This window comes from Neolamprologus multifasciatus, chromosome 5, assembly GCF_963576455.1.
Source record: "Neolamprologus multifasciatus chromosome 5, fNeoMul1.2, whole genome shotgun sequence".
NCBI lineage: Eukaryota > Metazoa > Chordata > Actinopteri > Cichliformes > Cichlidae > Neolamprologus > Neolamprologus multifasciatus.
In genome coordinates, this window is record NC_140443.1 from 4,666,244 (window position 1) to 4,689,150 (window position 22,907).

General features: G+C 40.4%; 1 protein-coding gene and 1 long non-coding RNA gene across 8 annotated transcripts in view; one reads left to right on the forward strand and one right to left on the reverse strand.

The window, feature by feature from the left end:
- The window catches only part of arhgap9 (Rho GTPase activating protein 9), a 60,738-nt gene that overhangs the window by 13,679 nt on the left and 24,152 nt on the right, over window positions 1-22,907 (forward strand). For 6 of the 7 annotated variants that reach the window (XM_085159514.1, XM_085159513.1, XM_085159508.1 and 3 more), the window contains exons 2-6: window positions 1,027-1,357; window positions 4,949-5,147; window positions 5,303-5,697; window positions 14,938-15,189; window positions 18,153-18,239. In XM_085159514.1, coding sequence (XP_085015640.1) covers window positions 1,136-1,357; window positions 4,949-5,147; window positions 5,303-5,697; window positions 14,938-15,189; window positions 18,153-18,239 — 1,155 coding nt within the window. In that variant the 5' untranslated portion in view covers window positions 1,027-1,135. The remainder of the gene's footprint in view (window positions 1-1,026; window positions 1,358-4,948; window positions 5,148-5,302; window positions 5,698-14,937; window positions 15,190-18,152; window positions 18,240-22,907) is intronic. The other variant, XM_085159511.1, reaches the window with a different exon arrangement.
- LOC146517879 (uncharacterized) lies at window positions 18,884-19,943 on the reverse strand. Its single transcript, XR_014874098.1, has 2 exons — window positions 19,660-19,943; window positions 18,884-19,580 (listed from the first exon to the last, which is right to left on the reverse strand). It is a non-coding gene; the product is annotated as an uncharacterized LOC146517879 (long non-coding RNA).

A 22,907-nucleotide genomic window follows, 5' to 3' on the forward strand; every position in this document is an offset into this window, starting at 1 on the left:
CAGCTCTGTTAAGCTTCTTCCATTCCTCTACTACTCTGCTTTTATTATTTTCTCACCTAGCTCTAACAGTGTGGTCTTGTTGTATCATTTGGCTTATCCCCAGCTTCCAGACCTTTCTCTAGTCTTGTCCAGCATCCCTGGACTCTCCCATCCTCAGTGACGTGAGGTACAGCAGGTCTGACTGTTGCTACGTAGCTCGGGATGTTCCCCTTCTGTTCATGCTCGTGTGTGTGCAGATTTGCTTGTAGGGATGGTGGGTGTATTTACTGACAGTGTGTGAGGCTGTATTTCTATGTGTCTGGCAGAAAGTTAGATGTTCTCTTATGTAAGTGGGTCTTGGCTGCATAAAGCAAGGGTTTAGCTTAGGGATGCTGGCTCAGGTGGAGAGATGGAGACAGATGCTATTTTAGGTATACTGCGCTCCTTACATCTTCCATACGCATGAGCTATTCACTCACATGGGTCTCTTCTAACAGGATGAAAGGACAATAGAAACGTGGTGCACTGTGGTTGTGTACAAATATCAGCACTTCGTCCTCCTGCTTGTCTACTAAATATAGCAAAATAGGAAGTGGGAAAGAAAAGTTTATTTTATTCGTTTGTGAATGTTATTGCAGTGATCCGTGCCGTCACTGAGCTATTTTTGTGCAGTTGGTGGATTATTAAAAGCCAGTTGTTAGTAAATAAAAAATGCAATAAATGCCTAAAGATCAAAATAAATTCCAAAATATAAAAATCTAAATTTTACATTGATGTAAAACAGAAAAGACAATTGGAGGAAATGACTTGAAAGAGAAATTTCACAAAGAGAAAAACCCTGCCAACTCTAAAATAGAGATATTTTTTATAGCTCGGTGATTTTCGACAGCTTAATGCAGACTTCCATTTTTAGCTCTGAAAGGATTCAGATTCGCTCTCTTTGAACCTGCACAGCACCAGGTGACATTTCTACATTGTTCTCTCGCAGCTTCGGTAATCTCTCCCTCTCTCTCACACTGTGTTTCTCTGTCCATGTGCCTGTTTCAGAGCATGGCAAAGTCCTGGCTCCTGTCTTGCCTACCCTGCACTGTCCCAACTCAAATCACAGACCAGCATACTTCCAGCAAAGCTTGCTGAACAGGACTGTGGGAAAGCCATGCTCTCTGGTTCTTGGCGGCGCTCTTTTGGTCATCAGCAGCCTGCTGCAGGATCTGCAGTGAACACCAGGGGGATGACAGTGTGTGGAGTCCCCAGTGGTACAGTGGTCCTCGAGGCCCAGTATGACTACAGCTACCGCGGAGCAGACGGACGGCAGGTTTGCATACGGGAAGGTGAACGCTTTATTCTCCTGAAGAAGACGAACGCTGATTGGTGGCAGGTGAGAAAAAAAGTTTCTTTTCTGTGTCTTTTGCGTCATTGGACTCAAAAATATCATGAAAACGAAAACATATATAAATAGAGCAACATACTGTAGGTTTCTGAGAAGGATAAATTAATTTTTTACTAGAAGCCTTAGAAGATGTTGCAGGGCTAAAAAAGGATGTCAACACATGAGTGACAAAGACTTCCTTCCTTTACAGTAGAAAGAAACATGTTGGGTCCTATAGAGCACATTTGCATGAGGTTATTTTGTTACAACTCATTCTTTCAAACATTAGTAAGCCTTAACATTAGGGTGTCTTGATGCATACTCAATCATCCAGGTAAGTAAATCCCAAAAGGTTGATTCTGTTCATCTGGATTAGGGCTGCCACGATTAGTCGACTAGTCACGATTACGTCGCCTATTAAAATCGTCGACGACCAATTTAATAGTCGACGTGTCGTTTGAAGCTCTGTAAGATCCCAAAAGACGCAGGAATAAGTAGTAGGATTTAAGAGTGTAATAACGGACTGAAACAGAAGATGGCAGCACTGCATGTACAAGGATACCAGCTGCCGTTAAACCCCGAAGAAGAAGAAGCTGTGTCCCAGAATTCATAGCGCGGCCTAGCGCAGTTGTCAACTAGCAGCAGCTAGTTAGTTTTAATATTACTCTTATTAATCTTTCTGGGTCACAAAATAAACGTTTAACATATTTTCAGGCGAGAATGTAGCTGTGTAAACCTCAAATATCTGCTCAGTTTATCAAGACACCACATATTTTCAAAAGCGCTCCGAAGTTTTCGGAGACGTCTGTTACCCACTAGCTCGATAGCTAGCTGGGGGCTAGGCTCACTAGAGCCGTGAGAACACCGGACTCCCGGCTAATCGTTTTCAAACCCACCTCCGTCTTTCGCTACTCAGGTTAAATATGATTTAGAAGTCACTTAGATAACTTTAAAATGTTATTGTTTGGCTTTTTTTTAGTATTTTATTTGTTCCTGAGTAAATCGGTTTGGCTGAGATTAAAGTTATAGTTTTTACACAGCTGAATAAAAGTCAAGCAGACAGCTGATTATCAGAAGTGTGAGATGCTCGAGAATATACTCCGGTGTCCTGTTAGATTTTAGATAGCAAGGAGCAGACGGTTTATTAAACTCCACCGAAACAATCTGTAAATTTCATTAAAATTTAATAAACTATCATCTTGTCTTTATTTTTAGTTAGCACATACCTTAAACACTTAAAGCTGTAAGCTAATGATAGTTATATAAGAGCAGATGCATGCTGGTGCAATAAGCTGTACGTTTTATGTCCAATGGATGATGATCTGATTAGTCGACTTATCGCAAAAATAATTGGTGACTAGTCGTCTATCAAAATAATCGTTTGTGGCAGCCCTAATCTGGATGTAGCATTTTCAGTGGGAGAAACATTTCGTCACTCATCCAGGTGACTTCTTCAGTCTCAGCTGACTGCAGGTTTCCCCAAGCCTGTAAACATTAAACATATTTAGCATTAATTAGCATACATGTCTGTCTCTAGTGATGCACCTTAACCATGAACTGATACATACACTTTAATGGAAAAGTGTGTGATAGACACGCTGGACCACTGTGTGGATATCATGCATTGCCTTAAATGTGAAACGGACACGCATGCTTACGTTACAGTACCATCAGGGAGAGATTATATATTTAAATCCAACAAGTCGCTCGTGACCAAGGTGGGTCTGAAGGACATTCTAGAAACAATTAAACTAGATGTCTGATAAAATATGACATCCACACAGTGGACCAGTTACACTCTTTGCTGTGATATCGGATTGAATGACAACACTCTAGCCAATGTTGAAACTTTAGAAACCAGTGGGGGTCATCATAGTCCTATGTCCATCTTTCATATACATAACAATAATATTTTTACAATAAAAACAAATTTTAATGAGTAACTTTACATTGTGGGCACGGTGTATCTAGAACTGCCTCAAAATATTTGAGGACTATAAATACCTTGGAGTACACATTGACAATAAACTGGACTGGGCTAAAAACACCACAGCACTTTACAGGAAGGGCCAGAGTCGTCTCTATTTTTTGAGGCGACTGAGGTCCTTCAACATCTGCCAGAAAATGCTCAGGATTTTCTACGAGTCTGTTGTGGCCACTGCAATCCTCTATGCTGTTGCATGCTGGGGGAGCAGGCTGAGGGTAGCAGATGCCAACAGACTCAATAAACTGATCCGTAAGGCCAGTAATGTTGTGGGGATGGAGCTGGACTCCCTCAAGGTGGTGTCGGAGAGGCGGATGTTGTCCAAGATAAAGACAGTGTTGGATAACACCTCCCACCCACTCCATGACACGCTGGTCAGTCACAGGAGCTCGTTCAGTGAGAGACTGAGAGTACCGAAAAGCACCACTTAACACACTGGTTACTGCTACAACTACACATGTTTCTTTTCCAGCTATTTATTAATGAGTGGCTTTGTGTATATATATGTATATATTGTACTATTCTTAGTTAGCGTATTGTCTGTCTGATTCTGATAAACTGCCTGTAGGTTAAATTAAATCCTGACTTCTGTCCAAATTGTGAAATCTGTTTAATTTAAGAAATAACAACAATGGCAGGCCTGTCCTATATTATACAACTACAATAGATTTACATGTAAAACGTTGCACCACAGTCTAGCGGCTTTTCTCCTTTTAGCTATTTTGTGCCTGCATGTCTCCTTTCTCCTCCATCTTCCTGTCTGTGACCCAGAAATCAGTCTTAGTATGCCGTGTTGGAGGATGTCTCCGTACTTAAAATGAACCCAGAAGAGTGAAGGCTGAGGAGAAAGGAGGCCTGCCAGAGGAGCTATGGCGGAGGATGCAACTTTAGTGTTTTTACCTTTTGTGCATAAAAAGATACAGTTGATGATGGGCTACAAAATACTGCTCATTTATATTCATGCTTTAGTTATTTAAGGTGCTTAACTCCAAGATCAAAGTTGTGTCCGTGCGTGTGTTTCTTAAAAAAGGTATGCTTTGTCACATTGGGTTACATTGTGAATTTAAAAGTAGCTCTAAATATTTAAATGGTCACCTGTTGCGTAAAATACAGCAGTAGACTGGAACACAACAGTGAGCCGATGATGACTGAACGATGTACACGTGTGTTTAACTGACACCACGATGACTTCAAAGCAGGGACGAAAACGCACACTCAACACAGAAAAGCCCCAGCCGGCCACATGATTCAAACCGAGAACCTCTTCTCTATGAGGCAAGAGTACTCACAACTGTAACGCACATCCGGTCACATCAAAGGAAAAAATACTGCACACTAGCTATTCAGATGTAACTGTTACACTGGAAAAACTACTCAGTTAATGTTTACTTTGGCCACTGAGCTCATTAAATGATGTGGGCTGAGAAAAAGGATGCTATTTTTTTAAAAAGGAAGTTGCGGGTATACTCGTTGCATGTGCTTGATGTCAAAATGAGCTGTATCATTAAACATTTCCGCATCTCCTTCAGCCTTCAGCTGTTTGTTGCCGCTCGGTTGGACTAAAAGCATTTATGTAGCAGAAAAGAGAGAAACCTGTTCTGTTTGTTCTCTGGCAGGTGCGGAGGATCGGGGCAGCCAGTAAAGCAAAGCCGCTGTATGTTCCTGCCACGTATGTGACGGAGGTACCTATCGTGCCCATGCCCTCCCCTCAGCGGCTGACTGCAACTGCCTCTCTGAACACCAACTTTAGGATACTGCCGCGAGTGTCACTTTCTCCCAGCGCAACCGGAGCTACGAATAATGAACAGCGTCAAGGTAAAGTGCAAGTTTAAGTATGTCAGAGGCAGTTACTAAAATTACCTGTGGTTGAGGCTTTTTAGTTACAAAACTGGCTGTGTTGCTTTTGCAATTACAGACAAATAAGTTTAGAACAAATGTGGAAGTATTCGTTTTTTCATCTTCTCCTGCAGTGAACAAACTCCTCTATCACTCCATGGAAAACCTCAACTCCAACAGTGCCTTCCAAGGTCTGAAAAACAACACCAGCTTGGATAGAGGTCACTTCCCAACTTTGCCCCTTTCTGGATTCACCTTTGCTTCCAACTCACCCACCTCCTCATCAGGCCACCTTATGGTCCCTGGGTCTCAAGCTACTTCCACAGCAGAAACAGCACCTACAAATTCCAGGGTGGTTCCCACAATCACCCGAAGCCAGAGCTCAAACAACCTGCCTGAAAACCTGATGGAGAATCCGTATGATGAGGTGGGCGGCGGCTTCAGCAGTTGCACAAACCACAGGATTCCCAAGAAGTCTTGTAGCCAATGGGACGTAGCAGGAGCTTCAGGCAAGAACAACCATCTGCAGGTAGGTCGAGTCAAAAAAAAAAAACCAACAAAAAGAAAAGGCGAAGGCATTTGCAGCACTGTGTTTGCAACTAGTTTGTCTGCTATGATTTCTGTGGTGCTGTATTTTAGGAAGCTCTTTGAAAAATTCGCTTTTTTTACACTTAGTGACAGTTTCATAAATCCTGGCAGCAAAGATGGTAATATCGATAATATAGACAGGGGTGCACATAAGTGGGCCGCAGGTGTGCATTCGCTGTCAAAATAAAAGACGCGCAACAGATAAGACGTTGCAATGCGTGTTTGCGTACATAAGATTTTCTGGAGGAGGACAAAAGTTTTTTGAACTCTTAAAGATGTTGAAGAAGCTCCTTTAAGCAATTACTTTGGTGTTCCTCCACCTCCAAAGAAATGTCAGAAGGAGTCCGAACCACAAAAGAAGCGCGTATTCTCAGAAAAGTGGTTGCAGGAGGTGAGCTGGCTTCAAACAAATGATGAACACACAGAGATGTGGTGCAGAATATGCCATGAAAATCCCACTCTGGTGGACAAAAACAGCCTTTTATATGCACGCAAACGCACGTTGCAACTTCTTATCTGGTGCGCGTCTTTTATTTTGACAGCGAATGCGCACCTGCAGCCCACTTATGTGCAGCCCTGATTATAGATGTAAACATTAGTTTTCTGCTCTTGTTTTGTTGAAAGGAAATGATTTTTTCTCTCATCTTTCTGTCACCAAGTTTGACTGTATTAGTATATATTAGTAGTTTTTGGCCTTTGCTGTAGTTTTGTTTAGATTTCTTTGATTGGGGGCCTTTTTAGACACTTTGGCCCTGTGACAGTGATACACAGTGGGAACATAGTGACACACGATGGACAAGCACAGGAAAGCAAAGATCACAACCCTGTAATGATATCATAGGTCAGCGGTCTCCAACCTTTTTTGCGCCACAACCGGTTTATGCCCGAGAATATATTCACGGACCGGCCTTTAAGGTGTCGCGGATAAATACAACAAAATAAAACCAGTACCGGTGCCGAAAAAAATAAGATTTATTCATAACACACGTGAAAAGACCCAGGAAAACCGAGTAAACGATAAAAACGATAACAAAATAACACTGAAAACCGATAAAAACCCTGAAAACCATATTTTTCACACCTGAGTCTCAACTCTCACGGACCGGTACCAAACGACTCACGGACCGGTACCGGTCCGAGGCCCGGGGATTTGGGACCGCTGTCATAGGTGACATTTGGTACTCATCTACTCAGACTTCTGAACCTCTGAAGTTTTTTTAAAATGATGAATGCTTGTTTAAAAAAATCACGTATTTAACTTTGACAGACATTTAATTTCCACAGCACTGTACGTTTCTGAAAAGCAGTCCACATGACGTTTGTATAAGTTTGCCAAAAAGAAGGTCGAGGCAACAAAACGGATAAATCAAGTCTCTGTCAGCAAACAGCTAAACTTAAAGGCAGCAGTTCTTTAAATCTGATAGCACACAGCTACCTGTTGGACAGTTTTCACTTATCATCCTCATACTTCTGGATTAAACAGTGAAGGTAAATGATGGAAAATGACATGCAACTCAGATTGAATGAAGTGATGTAATTTTAAAGTCTTTAATCTCATGCAAAGGTCATATCTCCGTTTAATTGGTGATTCTAAATGGGTCATAGGTAAATGTGCGAGCGACTGGTTTTCAGTCTGTCTTGGCCCTGCAACAGGCTGCCAACCTGTCTAGGGTGTACCCTGCCTATCCCTGGGATAGGATCCAGCTATTGCTGTGACTAATCAAGTAAAATTGGAATAAATCAAACACAACAATATAAAAGATTAAAAGACAAATTGTAAGATTTATAGCAGCGTCTGCTACATGCTTTCCATCGAAGTTAAAGACAGTTGGATAAAGTGTAGCCAAGGACAGCATCGGCACCTTTAACTTTGACCCGGTCTATGGAGTAGACAGGGTCAAAGTTACTGTACTGTTGGAATTTTTTTTATTTACCTTAATTCATCTGATACAATATATGATTTGAATATTAGTAGAAGCAAACATCTACAGGAATACCATAGGACGTTAAAAATAGAAAAATCCTAATGCGTCTTTTTTGATTCCCACATAATGATTAAGATCAACTGCGGCAACAGTTTTATTTATATTAGTGTTCGACCTTAATAATCCTCCTAGAGCAGCAATCAAGTTGTTTTGACGCCAGAGCTTCCCAGTGTTACATCAGAAGGTATTACACAAGGCCTTGTTGGTGAGACAAATACTCAAGGTTATTCTTCTGCAAGTGGGAAACTCCCACAGCTTAGCATCCCAACTGTCTGTCCAAATAGACTTTTCCTCCGACTGAACCGTGCTTCCACAAGACACTTGTAACTGTGGGTACATGTGATCTCAGTGGAAATGACAGTCCTCCCTTTTTTTGTTTTTTATCTCCAATCTCTCTTCCATCCAGTCTGTCTCCGTGTCTGTTCCTCTCACTCTCTGAGGACCATGTTCTTTCAAGCCTTTAATACCAGTAAGCAGGATTATTGCAGCCACATTCAGGTCATAACTCCCTGTTTATCAACCAGAAAACACTCTCTAACCACACATTCCTGCCAGCCCTTCTTGTAAGTGCTGCCACAGTGATGATGAATTTCAGCTTAATTTATCTTTTTGTCCTGCATGGGCGAGAAATCTATTTAAACAGTATTTTTATGGTAATTTGTTTGAGCCATTAGATATTGCTTCATTACAAACCACAAGATAATTACTAGAGGTGGGAATCACCATACATAACGATACGATATTATCACAATACTTAACGGACGATACGATATTATTGCAATTTTTAAAAATATTTTGCGATATTCAGATTCTGTACATAAAGGTAAACTTTATCAATATTCATTTTATCTAATAACAAAGTCTCACACTCAGTCTTTCTCTCATTTCAGTTTTATTGTTGACAAACTGAACGGTTTGTATTACAGTCTAGTCCAACTTAACTGAATCAACCATCTGGTACAATTATAGCTATTCTGAACTATGCAGTTTATGAAAACTATGCAGCCCCTTCAGCAACTGAAGAATTTGAAAGTAAATTAAAACAAAATATAATTTTACATTAAATAAAAAAGTTTTAAACTTAATTAAAATAAAACATGTCTTAAATTAAAATAAGTAAACTGTCATGTTTACTGCTGCCAAAAAAAACAGTTAAACACATTTGGACAGTGAAGGAATGTCAGGATTCTTGCTCAGAAAAAGGATCAACATGCTCTGAAGTCAGAGCACAAAAACCTTTTTTGTAACAAAATATCGATTTCTGCTGTCCCTGTATCGATACATTATTAGCAAACAAAATATCACGATACTACACAGTATCGATTTTTTCCCCCACCCCTAATAATTACTGTGATTGATTGTTGTACATGGTGTTCAAAAGCAATTGGCATTGATATGGTGCCATAATGCTTTCCACATGTATGTAAAGGCTTTCCAGAGGATTGTGGAATGTGCCTGCAAGCCTTTGAAGTGATGCTGACTCATAAGCTGAAACTCACTGTCACATTTAGCCTATATGTGTTCCAAGGTGTTATGGTCAGGGCTCAGCAGAGGTCATTTGCATACGTGGAGAAGCAGTGGGTCAGCAGAAGCAACAATAAGAGATTTCGTATGATGCTACACGCTGGAAAAAATAATGCACGTGAGATAAAATAAGATCAAAACTCTGTTATGAGTTTGTTTGTCAAATACAACTTACCACATGCAATCATGTGGAAAACAGCGTTTTCACACCACTCTATGCAGCAGAGATGGGCAGTAACGCGTTACTGTAATCCGATTACTTTTTTCAAGTAACGAGTAAAGTAAGGGATTACTATTGCAAAAACGGTAATTAGATTACCGTTACTTTTCAGTAGGAACGCTGCGTTACTGCGTTACTGCGTTACTAAAACCGTGATTTTTTGCGAGAATGTCTCATGACAGTGACGTAAGCGAGTGCAACGTTCGTGACAACAGCTGTGTGCAGATCAACAATGGATCATATATCGAGTGCAGGAGAGAGTATGAGCGTGCAGCGTTTAAAGCGTGGAAGTACTGACCTTACTTTGAGTTTGATTCCATAAAAAGTGACAAAAACATTAGTGTCCGTTGTGCGTGGGAAGAAAACTTCTTTTTACAGCGAAAAAAAACCCCTAAACTTCCGAGCAAGCACCGAGTAGCTACGACATAATGGGAAACTCACAGAGAAACTCGCGGATTCTTCAACTGACCGCTGCACACCTGCACCAGGATAAACCTCCGCCTACCTCACTCCTGCTTTACAGGTGAAAATAGAGCAACAGGACCGCTAGTCTTTGACTTTATTTATTTTCTGCTGTGTTTTACTTGCATCTATTTGAAAGACTGAGTGTAAACACACACACAAAAAAAAAAATTATGTGCTAGAATGTGCAGAAAATAGGTTTAAATATTAAACAAATTTCTTCCAGTCAGAGAATGTTGCATATAATTACATTTTTGCTTGATGCATAAAGTTAAAAGATTAAAACTAATAAAACAAGTTTTAAAAAGGGACTTTTCCATTTGATTACATTTTGTATGATGATTATGCAGAAAAAGTAGAATTGGGCTGAAAGATCTATCACTTTATCACCTATTCAGGTTGTAAGTCGTGTTTTTAAAAAGTAACTAAGTAACTAAGTAATTAATTACTTTTGGAAATAAGTAATCAGTAAAGTAATGGGATTACTTTTGGGGGAAGTAATCAGTAATTAGTTACTGATTACTTTTTTCAAGTAACTTGACCAACACTGCTATGCAGTCCCATGAAAAACTAAGTACGTCCTTTTTCCTTCTATAGGAAATAACAGGGCAAGTAGGAGCCAACTGCTGCTAACCAAATACACTTGATCAGCAAGTGTGAACACCCCTATAAAAAGCAGAACTTCATGGCAATCTAATCACAAAACGACTTAAAAATATGGGCGTCTGCAGAAAGGAACATGTTAGCGCAGCTTTGCTTTGCAAACTTGCATCTGATAACCCTACAAGGTTTCTGCATCAGTATACTTTGGAGTGGTGGCCATAATGCACAGTACCACATTTGGTAAAAACTAAAAGCAGCATATCAGCACCAACACTTTATAGCAGGTGTCAAGCATGGCGGTGGAGAGGTGATGATTTGGGTTTATTCTGCAGACACAGGATCTTGCAGTTACTAAGCTGAAGATGAACTCATCTGTTTGCCAAAATATGCTCGAGTCAAACGTGAGGCCCTCTGTCCGACAGCTAAAACGTGGCTCATGCAATAGGAAGATGATCCCAAACACACCAGCAAATCTACAACAACACCAAAAAGGAAAAGGAGCAATAGTCTGAACACCACATACAGTCATGCACAGCTGCATCATCCACCGTCTAGACTTTTGTACCCACAGAAACTCGACCGTTCAAGCGAAGCGCGGGTGCACAAATTATACCACGTTCCTACATTTAACTGCATTCGTAAATTCACATCTGCAACAATTTCCTTCCCGAAACTTTTCCCAGCCGCAGAAACGAACCATCAAAATTAAAATGTTACACAAATTAGTTGCTGCACCGAGCACATTTTTACAACACGTCAGTCCTTATATATTTAGTACAAGTGCTTACTTCTCTTTCATGGTTATGTTATTTTGTGGTAGCGTCATAGCGAGCGACCAACTCTTAATATTTGTCCACTGAGTATGACTAGAGATGATGACGAGGAGGTGGTGTAAAATAAAGAGAAAGAGAGAAAGAAATGATGCACAAGAGTGTTCAAACAGAACAACAATATACACTACAGGTGATGTCACTGGTGTGACAGTTTCACTTTAATAGATAAAAACAATGGTTGCAAAACATATTTATGATTAATAACACTGATAATGGCTCTTTTGGGGTAGGGATAGCTCAGTAGGTAGAGTGGTTGCCCCATGATCCACTGAATCCACTGAACGGCTATCTTGAGGTACCCCTGAGCAAGGTACCGTCCCTCCACACTGTTCCCCAGGCGCCCAATGGCTGCCCACTGCTTCACTGAGTGAATGGGTTAAATGCAGAGAGGAACAAACAGTTTCTGGATAGGAAAACATTGTATATGTTATATTGTGCTTTGCTATTACCATACATGAGTTATTGTGTAGAGGTTTGGGGAAATACATATAAAAGTAATATTCAGACTATAATCATAATGCAGAAAAGGGCCATTAGACTAATAAATCAGGAGGGGTATAGGGCTCACACAAACGCACTCTTTATTAGGACGCAAGCTATAAAGTTCCAGGATCTGGTGAAGTTTAAAACAGTGCAAATAATATATACGGCAAGGAAAGGGATGCTCCCAATCGAAATAAGTGAATGGTTCTTAGAAAGAGAAGGGAGGTATAATTTTAGAGGGAAGTGGAATTTAAAATGACAAAGAGTAAGAACAACATTGAAAAGGATGTCTATTTCAATAGCGGGAGTTAAATTCTGGAATGAGTTAGAAGAAGAAATAAAGGTCAGTAGTGATATAAACCAGTTTAAAATAAAACTCCAAAAAGAAATTTTAAACAAGTATAAGAATGAAGAAAATGCAATTAAATTAAGTTTATTGTCTTCTGCAAATTAGCAAATCTAAATATAGTTTAGTTGAACATGGGAAAATATTTTTTTTGTGATGTTATGTTCTAAGTTGAAGGCGTTGTATACGTTTTTGTTGTTCAAATTTAGATGATGAGGATGTAAACCTGAGGGGGCTAAATAAGTATATGCTTCTGCCTACTCCTTTTCAAACAACTGCATGGAATGATTTTATGAAACGTTGGTGAATGTATATGTTTGAAATAAAAAAGAACTGAACTGAACTGAATTTCCCCATGGGGATCAATAAAGTATACTTTCTTTTGTGCAGTTTATAAATCAAGCAAGTATTAAGTGTCTGATATAATTACTTTTCATTTTAAGGCAAAACAAAATGTCAAAAAGTGTTTTGGGACTATGGGATTGGATTCATGTCGTCTTTATTCTTGATTTTCTTGTTTGAGAATTCATTTACTTGCTGAATACATTAAATGTGCATGTTCAGGCTTCTGCTACAGCACAGGATCACAGTAGTAAAACATGGCTCTCTTTGGCCTTATTAAGAAAGATGTTTTGCTATATCTGCTGAGGTAGACAGAAGTAAGCGGTGGGACAGGAAGCTTCGGGTGACACAAAGGCCCAGTACTGCCCCCTGGAGTAAACTACCATCACGTTGCTCATCATACACACCATGCTCCTTCAGTTAATAAGTGAAAGGCAGTGTTACGTAACAGGGATCAACCAGCTTGTAAGTCAATCAGTTTCTGAATTATGCTTCAGCTATATTTGATGCAAAAATGATCTTTAGTGCTTCAAATTCATTTAAGTGGATTTATAGATCGCCTTCTCTTGTAACTGCGTCTTTAGTGCTCTCTGCCAGGGTGAGTGCAGATTATTACAATGGCAGGTTATTCTGTAATAAGAGGATTAATTTTTTTTCTGTTTATTGCTTTATATGGGATTTCAGTCTCTTCTCGTCTCTTCTTTATGGGATTTCTGACTGCCTTTGTTGAAGCCACAACAATCTGCTGTTAGTCGTTTCCAGTCTGTGCACTTATTATTTATTCATGCGCCATAGTTGAGTTGTTGAGTAAGAATACTTGAGTAACAATTTGGAGTAAAATGCAAACATTTTAGGCATTAAAAGTTTGGTTTTACATACGAAGACATCATGAAAAAAAAGACATTTTTTACCAGGTCGTAAAATGAGGTAAATGAAGCCTGAGATGATCAACAACATATGACGTATTGTGCTATGTCATGATTTATAACTAACCCAAAATACAGAAGCAGTGTGTGGGAAAAAATCATGATTCAGTTGCTTGTGGAACCACTTTTAGCAGTAGTTGTTTTCTGTATGACTTTATCAGTGTCTCACATGATTTGGTGGAATTTCAGCCGTCGCTTCTTTAGGGCATCGCTTCAGTTTGTTGAGGTTTGTGGGCATTCGTTTTTGCACAGCTCTCTTAAGGTCTCACCACAGCATTTTAATCAGGTTGCGCTCCTGACTTTGACATTCTGACATTCTGTTATAATTTGCTGGCGAGCTTGGGGTCATCATCCTGTTGACCCAGTCTCTCAGACAGATGGCCTCACGTTTGACTCAAGCATGCTTTGGTATTCACCTTGCAGTCACTGAGATGACTGCAAGGTGTGAAGGTCCTGTGACTTGAAAACAAGACCAAATGACCATGCCTCCACTGCTGTGCTGACAGCTGGTATGAGGTGTTTGATTTTTTCTAAATGTGGCACTTATGTGCATTATGACCAGACATCTCCAATTCTTGTTTTGTCTGTTCAAAGGACGTTGTTGCAGAGGCTGCAATTGCTCACTGAGGCTTGTAGAGTCTGGAGCTTTGGGGACAATTTGCTGGGACGTTCACCAAGATTGTAGCATTGTTTTAACTCACCAGAATGCTCCAGACCTTCTTGCCGATGACCACTTAATCAAGTGTGTCTGATTAGCACCATCTATCTGCGACTTATCCTCTTAATTCCTATGAAAACGGGAAGGGTGTGCACACTACTTCTGCATTTTAGTTTAGCGTTTGTTAAAAGAATAATCCCACTCTAATGTCAGGTTTTGTAGTACATCTGAGGTTGTATTTAATATTTTTTGTCCTGATATGTAAAACCTGAGACTTTACCATTTTACCATGAATGTGGAATTAATGTTAAATGGTAAAGACTTGTGTAGAAAAACAAGAGTAAACAGTGATTGTATGAATGGGTGAATGAGGCAAGTTGTATAAAGTACTTTGAGTGCTACATAGGAACCATTTACACACATGTATTTTTTCTTACTATTTTATTTTCCATTTGATTCATTTATTTAACTCATGTTTTTATTAATTTGCATTTTAAATTTTTGCATATTAATCTTTAATTTCATTAGCAGATTTCGGCAGTTTCTGTCTTACATAAAGCATAAAGTTGAGCCAGAAAAACTCGACTACTGTACTCGATATGTCTGTGAAGGTTGTGTTTGGTTTGAGGCAGAGTTCCTCAAGTTCCTTCAAAATGCAATATTTATTCCTTTCTGAGCAACTTTTTACATTTAAATCTCACATTTTTCCTTCTTATACACTTTTCACTTTGGCTCTCTTTCTCTACTTCCGTCCCTCTTATTTTTTCTCCTTTCCCTTGTTATTATTTATACATAAAAGGTTCCAACAGAGTCTTATCTCTCCCAGCTGTCCTGGCAGGACTCTCCACTTTATACTGAAAAGCAGACAGAGAAGCGTCAGTCACAGCCAGAGCCACCCAGCCCCGCTCCAGGTGAGCCGCCTCTTCAGATCTTGGGCCTATGGGAGCAGTACTCTGACGCGACCACAGGCAGATGGTACTATGTCAACAGCATTACCAAAGAAAGGTCCTGGAAACCTCCTCGCCGGGCCCGTGGTCAATATACCAACCAGGTAAAATATCCATCTCAACAGGAAATCCTTCAGTGTTCACTCTTCCTCCCTTAATTCAAAGTTTTTCCTTTTTTTCCCCAATTGCTTTATTGTGTAACAGTTTCCAGAGTTTAATGAAAGTGTCTTCTCATAAGAGAGACCATAGAAGAGGGTCAGGGTGTACAAATGAAAGAGAATGCTCATTTATATGCTCAAATGGTTTGACTGTATCAGCACTAAAAGGGACCTTTTCATTAAAAAAAGGCTTGGTTGTCATTTTTTCTTTTTACGTAGACAGAGCATTGAAGACACGGCGATCACACACAGCAGGAGAGATCGATACTATGCATGTTCTCGCGTTGGCAAAGGGTCACATTGAACTTAAAATTAGGGATGCAACGATACCAATTTTTTCAAACCGATACGATACCGATACTTGGATCTGAGTACTTGCCGATACAGAGTACAAAAACCGATACTTCTACCACACACACACACACACACAATTAATTGGAAGACAGGTTTTATCATATTCCCTGCTGATAAAAAATAAAATCTTAATAAAAATGACCACAAAAAAATTTCAAGTGAAAAATAAGCACTTCTGTTAAATTATTGCAGAGTCTCCACATTGTAATTTTACAAAATATCACTGAACTATTGGCACTGTCTCGAGCTTTCAGAATAATAAATAAACACTTCTGTTTGGAATAAAATAAATACAAATTAGGTTTGTGAATAAAATAAACTTTTAAATTATTGCAGTTATTGCGGTCCACACTGTTGACATTTTGTTTAGCCTAGCTACAGCAGCCTCCAGTTTCTCTTTTCTTATCTGGAGCTGCCAGTCTCACTCGTCTAACCCTGTGCCTGTTTAGCGCGGGATGTCCCCCTAGTGGCCAATCTAAAAAACTACAACAGAAATGACAAGCCACCCTCTGATTAATGAAATAAGTTGGTATCGGTTCATGGTATCGGTTAACTTTTACGAGTATGAGTACACACACATTTTACAGTATCGGCCCCGATACCCGATACCAGTATCGGTATCGGGGCATCCCTACTTAAAATTATCTGGTGTTTTCTTGTGATCCAAAAACTTTGCAGAAATCCTTTTCCCCACACAAGCAGTGGCATTGTCCTGGGTATTTTGAGGGTTTTTTGTGTCTTTTTTTAAATTATAATTTTACATAGGTTCATAGGTTTATTGTTACTTTTGATTTTCTTGCTCAGTAGAAACACTAGCTTGTTTGCTAGTGTTTCCCAGTGGCATGACCCCAGCATGCCCACCACGTTGGTTGTTTCCCTGCTGGTAACTCATCACTCATCTACATTCATTTATGATGCGCACGTTGCGTGGGTATACAGTACAAAGCCCTTAGTGTCTCAACTAAGTGTTCAGCTACTTCCTGTTTTATTTTGTCACCAAAATAAAACTTACTTCTTGGAAAGCACAACTTATTTCTTGTGATTTGCTTTTCGTTTTACTTCCCGTCTCATTATCCTCAATCAGACTCACCTGTTTCTTTTTCCTTCTCCTCGTTAATTCTCTGATTCCTGATTTATCTCGATTTTGTAACATTTTGGGGTCTTCTTGCCTCTGTTTCAGATTTTAGTTTTTGGACTTTAATCAACAAAATAAGCAGCTCGCTTTGTGCTGAACTCTACCTTTAACTTCTTTAACTTCAACAGGACAAGCTCTGCAGAAAATTTTGGTTACATTCATGTTTACTTGTCTCTTCTTGTAGAAATACTGAAAACAGTTTAGTACATGCAGAGTCTCCACAGGTAAACATGTGTTTCATACTGAAACTGTACCAGAAACGCTTTCCAGAACTATGCAGTTTTTTCTGAAAGTGAAATGAGGAATTGCACGTTTAATATTAAACCGCAGCGACTAACTGGTTAGCTTTGCATAATGTACACAAGAAAACAAGAAGACGCTGTGAACCTGACTCTGTCTAAATGTAACAAAGTCCACGCAGCTTTTTGTTTGTTCACTTTGTGCAGTAAATTCAAAAGAATGTTTATGAGGATTATTTGCTCAGCTGTTTATTGGCTTATTTCCTGGAAATTGTTAGGATGCCTGGGTCGTTGACCCAGGGTTTTGAGTTTATTGTATTATTTATCTTTTCTATTCTTTGGTTTCTTCGTTAGAGTCATGTCTTATGGTTTGTCTCTGTGTAATCCTTAGTTGCTGTCTCCCCTGTCTGCTATATCCCCGTGTCCAGTCAGTGTCTGTGTCTGCCCTGGTCCCACGTCTCTGTCATGTTTCCTGTTCTATTTTGAAGGTCCTTATCTGATGTTAATGTATCTGGTTTCGCTTCCCCTTGTCTCGTTAGGCCTGATTTGCCCCAGCTGTGTTTCCCTCCTGTTACCCATTCCCTGATTGCTCCCTCTGTGTATTTAAGCCCTGTGTTTCTCTGTGTCTGTGTCGTGATCTACCGTTTATCTAGCTGTGTGTTCTGTCAGTCTGTCTACGTACGTTTATTTTGGATACTCAGTTTTGTTACTTTTTTGAGTTTAACATTAAAGCTGTTTTGAGTTTAAGTTTTGCCTCCGAGTGTCTGCACCTTGGGTCCTATTCCTGTCTGCACACAGCCGTTCCATAACAGAAATGTCCTTTGTTGTTTGCCTTTAACCAGTCAAGCATTTCACTTTGCATAAGACAGCATTTGCTGTCAGTTTAATTTTTACATTAAGTAGTTTCAGTTGTGAAATCGTATCCTCATTAAGTACATTTATTTTGCAAAATATATAAAGATAAAGATAAATAAATAAAAATTAGAAAATAGCATTTGCTACTTGGAGTAGAGAGCAGTCTGACAAAAGCTCCCAACTTTATTACATTTTATTATCATTATTTAAAACTGTGAATGGGTATTTATAATAACATTGGAGGCCAATCTTCTAATATTCATAATAGGTAGTTTAAGTAAGGCCCTTCCTGTTTCATATCATATACTTTTTTGCCCCTTTGGTAGGCCGGTCCAGGACCTCAGACGTTACCCAGGGACACCAACCATCTGTCACTATCCCTCACTGCAGCAGGAAATGGAACAACGCACAGGGTAAGTATGCTGTCCTTCAGGGGAAGCAGTAACATCCAAGTATATTGAAGCCATTTCATTTAAAACCTATTAGCTTAATTTATAGTGGCACAACTTTGATGCTTGTAATCCTAGAGTAGGTTTGTGAGTTGAGATGGTGAGCAATGAACAAAATAAATAAATCATTGGACATGGTCAACAACAATAAACGGCGCTCAGTTGGTACTTCAGGGTTAAAAGTGTGCTAAGAAAATATTCCCCACCCCGTTACACCACCGCCGACACCAGTCTGAATCATTGATCCACGGCTGGATGAGTCACTGCTGATATTTATACTACACGACCTTACTATCTGAATATCACAACAGAAATTAAGACTCATCACACCAGGCAATCTTTTCCAATTCTCTACTGTCCAGATTTGCTGAGCTCATGTAAATTGTTGAGTTTACACAAACTCAGTTTTAGTTTCTCGTTCTTAGCTGACAGGAGTACAGCCTGTTATGGTAGCAGAAGGGGTTTTGCACATCTCCGGCCTGTTCCCAGCTGCTCGGCTCCTGCTATTTTTAGAAAGCTTCCTGGAAGTCAATTTCTCATCAGCTGCACACGTACAGTTTGGATTTGACCATGGACCTCAACTTTGGAATTTGCATGCCCTTATTTAAACATGCAGGTGTATATGTGCAATCAACCAGTGGCCTGTCCAGCACGTACCCTGCCTCTCGGCCTGTGTCAGCAGGGACAGGCTCCAGCCGCCCTGCAAATCTGAATTGTTTGAGTGGATGAAAATGCCCTACTGACCAGACAGTGGGTCTCAAACTTCAAAAAGGAAATCCAACTTAAAGCTTTTGCTGTTTTAATACTGTGGGCGTGATCCACTGAGCATCGCAAATGAGCAACTTCCAGGAAGAAATCCAAAAATAGAGGGAGAGCTGGAAGGTGAGGTGCACAGTGAGATGTCATGAACCGAAGTTCAGTACACAAGCTGGACCCAGAAGCAGAGACAACACGCACAGGAGTACGAAAAATAAACTTTATTTCAACTAAAGGTGTCCCGGAAGGGTCAAAGGAAAACACGCGAGAAACTGGAAAAACCAAGGGACCGGGGGATGAGTTAGGCAGGAACGCCGTAATTGGGACTGTGGGAAGCTGCAACAGAAAGAGGAAGAGAGTTACTGGGGGGCGGGGAAATAGCAGCATACATGGGGGAGAGTATGAGTCTTACAGTCAAAGCGGGGCCGTGGGAGCCGGAGGGAGGGGTGAGGGTCCGCGGGGGAGCTCCAGGAAAGTAGAGGTGATTGGTACCGGAGCTGATCCAAACTCCAGACGGGCAGGTGGCTCAAAAACACGCCGAGCTGTTACCTGAGTGCAAAGGAAAAGATTAGCGTTTGTTCAGGTAAATGAGGGTTTTCACAACCGCCTTCCCGTGGGTGTACGTTACCGCTGTGAGACGACTAACGGACTGGCGTGGAGCAGCTGGCTGGGCTGGATCAAATAGTCCACCTGATAATCGCCTGAGATGGGATGCAGGTGTGGAGTTAACAGCCACACCCGTGGGCGTGGGCATCCCATCAGCTCCTCGGACACCGGGCCGCGGACCATGACATGAGACATCTATCCAGGGACAGTCAGCCAAATTTAAATCATGTATTATTTTATTAATTTAAGTTTTTTAAAAGCAGAATCACGGAGAATGTGGATTGTATATCATACACACCGCTCTCACCACTCACCTTAACCAGAATGCACAAGATCAGCATCGTGCTCCAGATTAAAGCAGGCAGCCATAGGCAGCCCCCAAGGTCATAAAAAGGAGATTATATCTTTCTTGTTGTTAGCTAGTTAGCTGTCTAACTATTTATTACATGCCCTCTCACACCCTGTCTTTCATTGGGCTCATACCTGAAGGCAATGACAAGCTAACACCTCTTGATGTGGCGCAAATGAGCACATGCTATCAGGGCAGCACGGAGACAGACAGAAAAGCGTTTTCAAGCCAAAACATTACAAAACAGGACTAAATTTAAACCACTCAGTGAAACTTACCATCTGCCTCAAACCACCTCCTGAACTCACAGATGTCGTCACAGTAAAAAATTTCAGGGCATCATTCATTTCATCTTCACGTTCCACACAAGGAGGATTTATAGTGTTCAAATGAGGAAGTAACTTTGTTGTCTATAGCAAGAGTTTTTTTTCAGTTTAGGCAACAGACGTCAGTGTCTGAAATTGACACGTTCCCTGGATCTGTGACGACATCTACGTGGTGAAGCAAGGCGAGCAGCCTGATGCAGATTATTAGAGATAAGCATTTTGCATCTAGAGGTTGCGTTGCCTCACTGTTGCGTCAGTGTTTCAAATTTAATGTTGCTCATCAAAAAAATACCCACATGATCAAAGCAGTGATTCCCCCCCCCCTTCAAGTCTGTTTGAGACGCATACTGTTGACCTATATGTGTCACTTTTTATTCTGGGGTACATATACAACCCAACAGGAACTGCACCCGTGACACGTGTCAATGCATACTGCATGCCGCACAGGTTTATGACCCAGGTGTTGAAAGCCAAGTGGCCCATATTATTTGTTGGCCCAGATAATTCTAAAAGTCTTTTAATTTTTAAAAGCCTTTTTAACACAGCTTGTCTGTTAAAGACAAAAGCATTTCTTTTTTTCTCTAGTACTTTCTAACTACCTTGACAAAAATCTGTAAATGATTAAGATAATCATACACATGACGATTTTCTGAGCCTCGCTTGTAGGGATTTGCTTCTGCGTTGTTTCATGTGAATTCTCTGAGTCAGATGAAATAGTTAATTTGATGACATCACCCTGGGAATTTTCAAAATCCCAGGGTGATGTTTCAGGGTGATCACTGTTTCATTTTGCAGATACACTCTTTTGCTGTGTCTTTGCAGGTTGCACAAAACATTTTATGAAATATGATGAATTACTAGTTGTAAGAGCCAATTAAAGGTTAATTTTATTGGTACTGGTAAAATGATTAGAGGAGAAATATACATGTTTGATGTTAAGAATATAATTTCTAGTTAATTTCAAATACTGTTTTGTTAAAGGTATAGAATATAGAAGTGCGACATTCTAATGCGCTTTTTAGTATTTTGGGCTTCCGGCACACTGTAATTACGTAGTGGGGGAGTCGGATAAGCTGGAAGCAACACAGTTTTTTGACCGAGTCTTGCCATGTAAATTAAAAGTTTCAATAAACATTTTTTTTGCAAGAAAAGTACCTGGACTAGCTCGCGTTTCAAATGCATGTTGCCGGACTGACTCCTAAAGTTGGTACAGAAGAGTGAAATAGAGACGGAGTGCTGCCACTACACTAGTGATAAAAACTAGCAGTTACCAACGTTTTCAGAAGGCAGACCTCAAACATCTCCTCAACAGCACTATCTGTCACGTCCAGTGTTGGGGAGTAACGGAATACATGTACCGCCGTTACGTATTTAAAATATAAAATATGTGTAACTGTATTCCGTTACAGTTACCGTTTAAAAAGGTGGTATTTAGAATACAGTTACTTTGTTGAAATAAATGGATTACACGGCGGTACTTCCCTGTTTCATATTGTGGCGGGTCAGGACTGTTTGGGTTTTGTTTGACAGCTACGTTCTGTTGTTCCAGGCGGCAGCGTTACGGTTGCCATGGTTACAGGGTGACGCTCTCTCTCTGCGTGTTTCCTGGGTGAGAGAGGCCTTTTTGTTGTTGTGCTAAGCTAATAGGCAGAATGCTACAGGTATAGCTCTAAAGAATGTAGCATCATAGGCAGTGTAGTCCGTGCTGCAGGGAGAATGGACTGCCATACACGTTATGTGTCTGTGAGCGAGGGAGGGAGAAAAAGGAAAAGTACGAGCTGTCATCGAGCAAAAACGGGAGCTGGAAGCATGTAAATATAATAATAACCACTGCAGCCAAGAAGAGAGCCTGACGAGCCCAGTTGTAAGTAAGCTATTAAGACTCGACTGTACACCGTGTTCGTGTTTTCCTCCAAAAACAATAAGTTCCGTTGGAGCAGCCTTTCAACGCCTCTCTCTGTCTCTCGCTAGCAAAGTTGACCCAGACAACAAAGTAAAGCTAGTTTTCGGCTACGAGCCCGACACAGAACCCACCGTATTAGCCAGAGGTCCCTTTACTACAGTTCGGAGCCGCGGACCTTCAGTAACAGTAATAAATCACAGCAATAGTACATTCATGTAGTTGTAAACAGCATGATAATATATTAAGTAATCCAAAGTATTCAGAATACGTTACTCTCATTGAGTAACGTAACGGAATACGTTACAGAATACATTTTGGGGCATGTATTCTGTAATCTGTAATGGAATACATTTTAAAAGTAACCTTCCCAACACTGGTCACGTCACAGGTGTCAGATGTGGTCTTGTAAATGTAGTACAGATTACTGAACATTAATTAACCATTTCGGGTGGTGGATGTCCAGCTACGTCTCTGTGTTTGTTTGTCTGGTTGCGTTTGTAATGCCACGAGTCGCTATGCGAGAAACTGTTTTTTGTAATTATAGTGTTTCACACTTTGACTTCAGTGTTTGTTTGTTCGTTACTTTCCACATAACCTCAACATGTGGTTTTACACCTGCGCCTGTTTGGCTTGAGGCACATCACGTATCACTTGGGTTATCATTACAGGCAGTTTATTTGGTTATTGTGAGA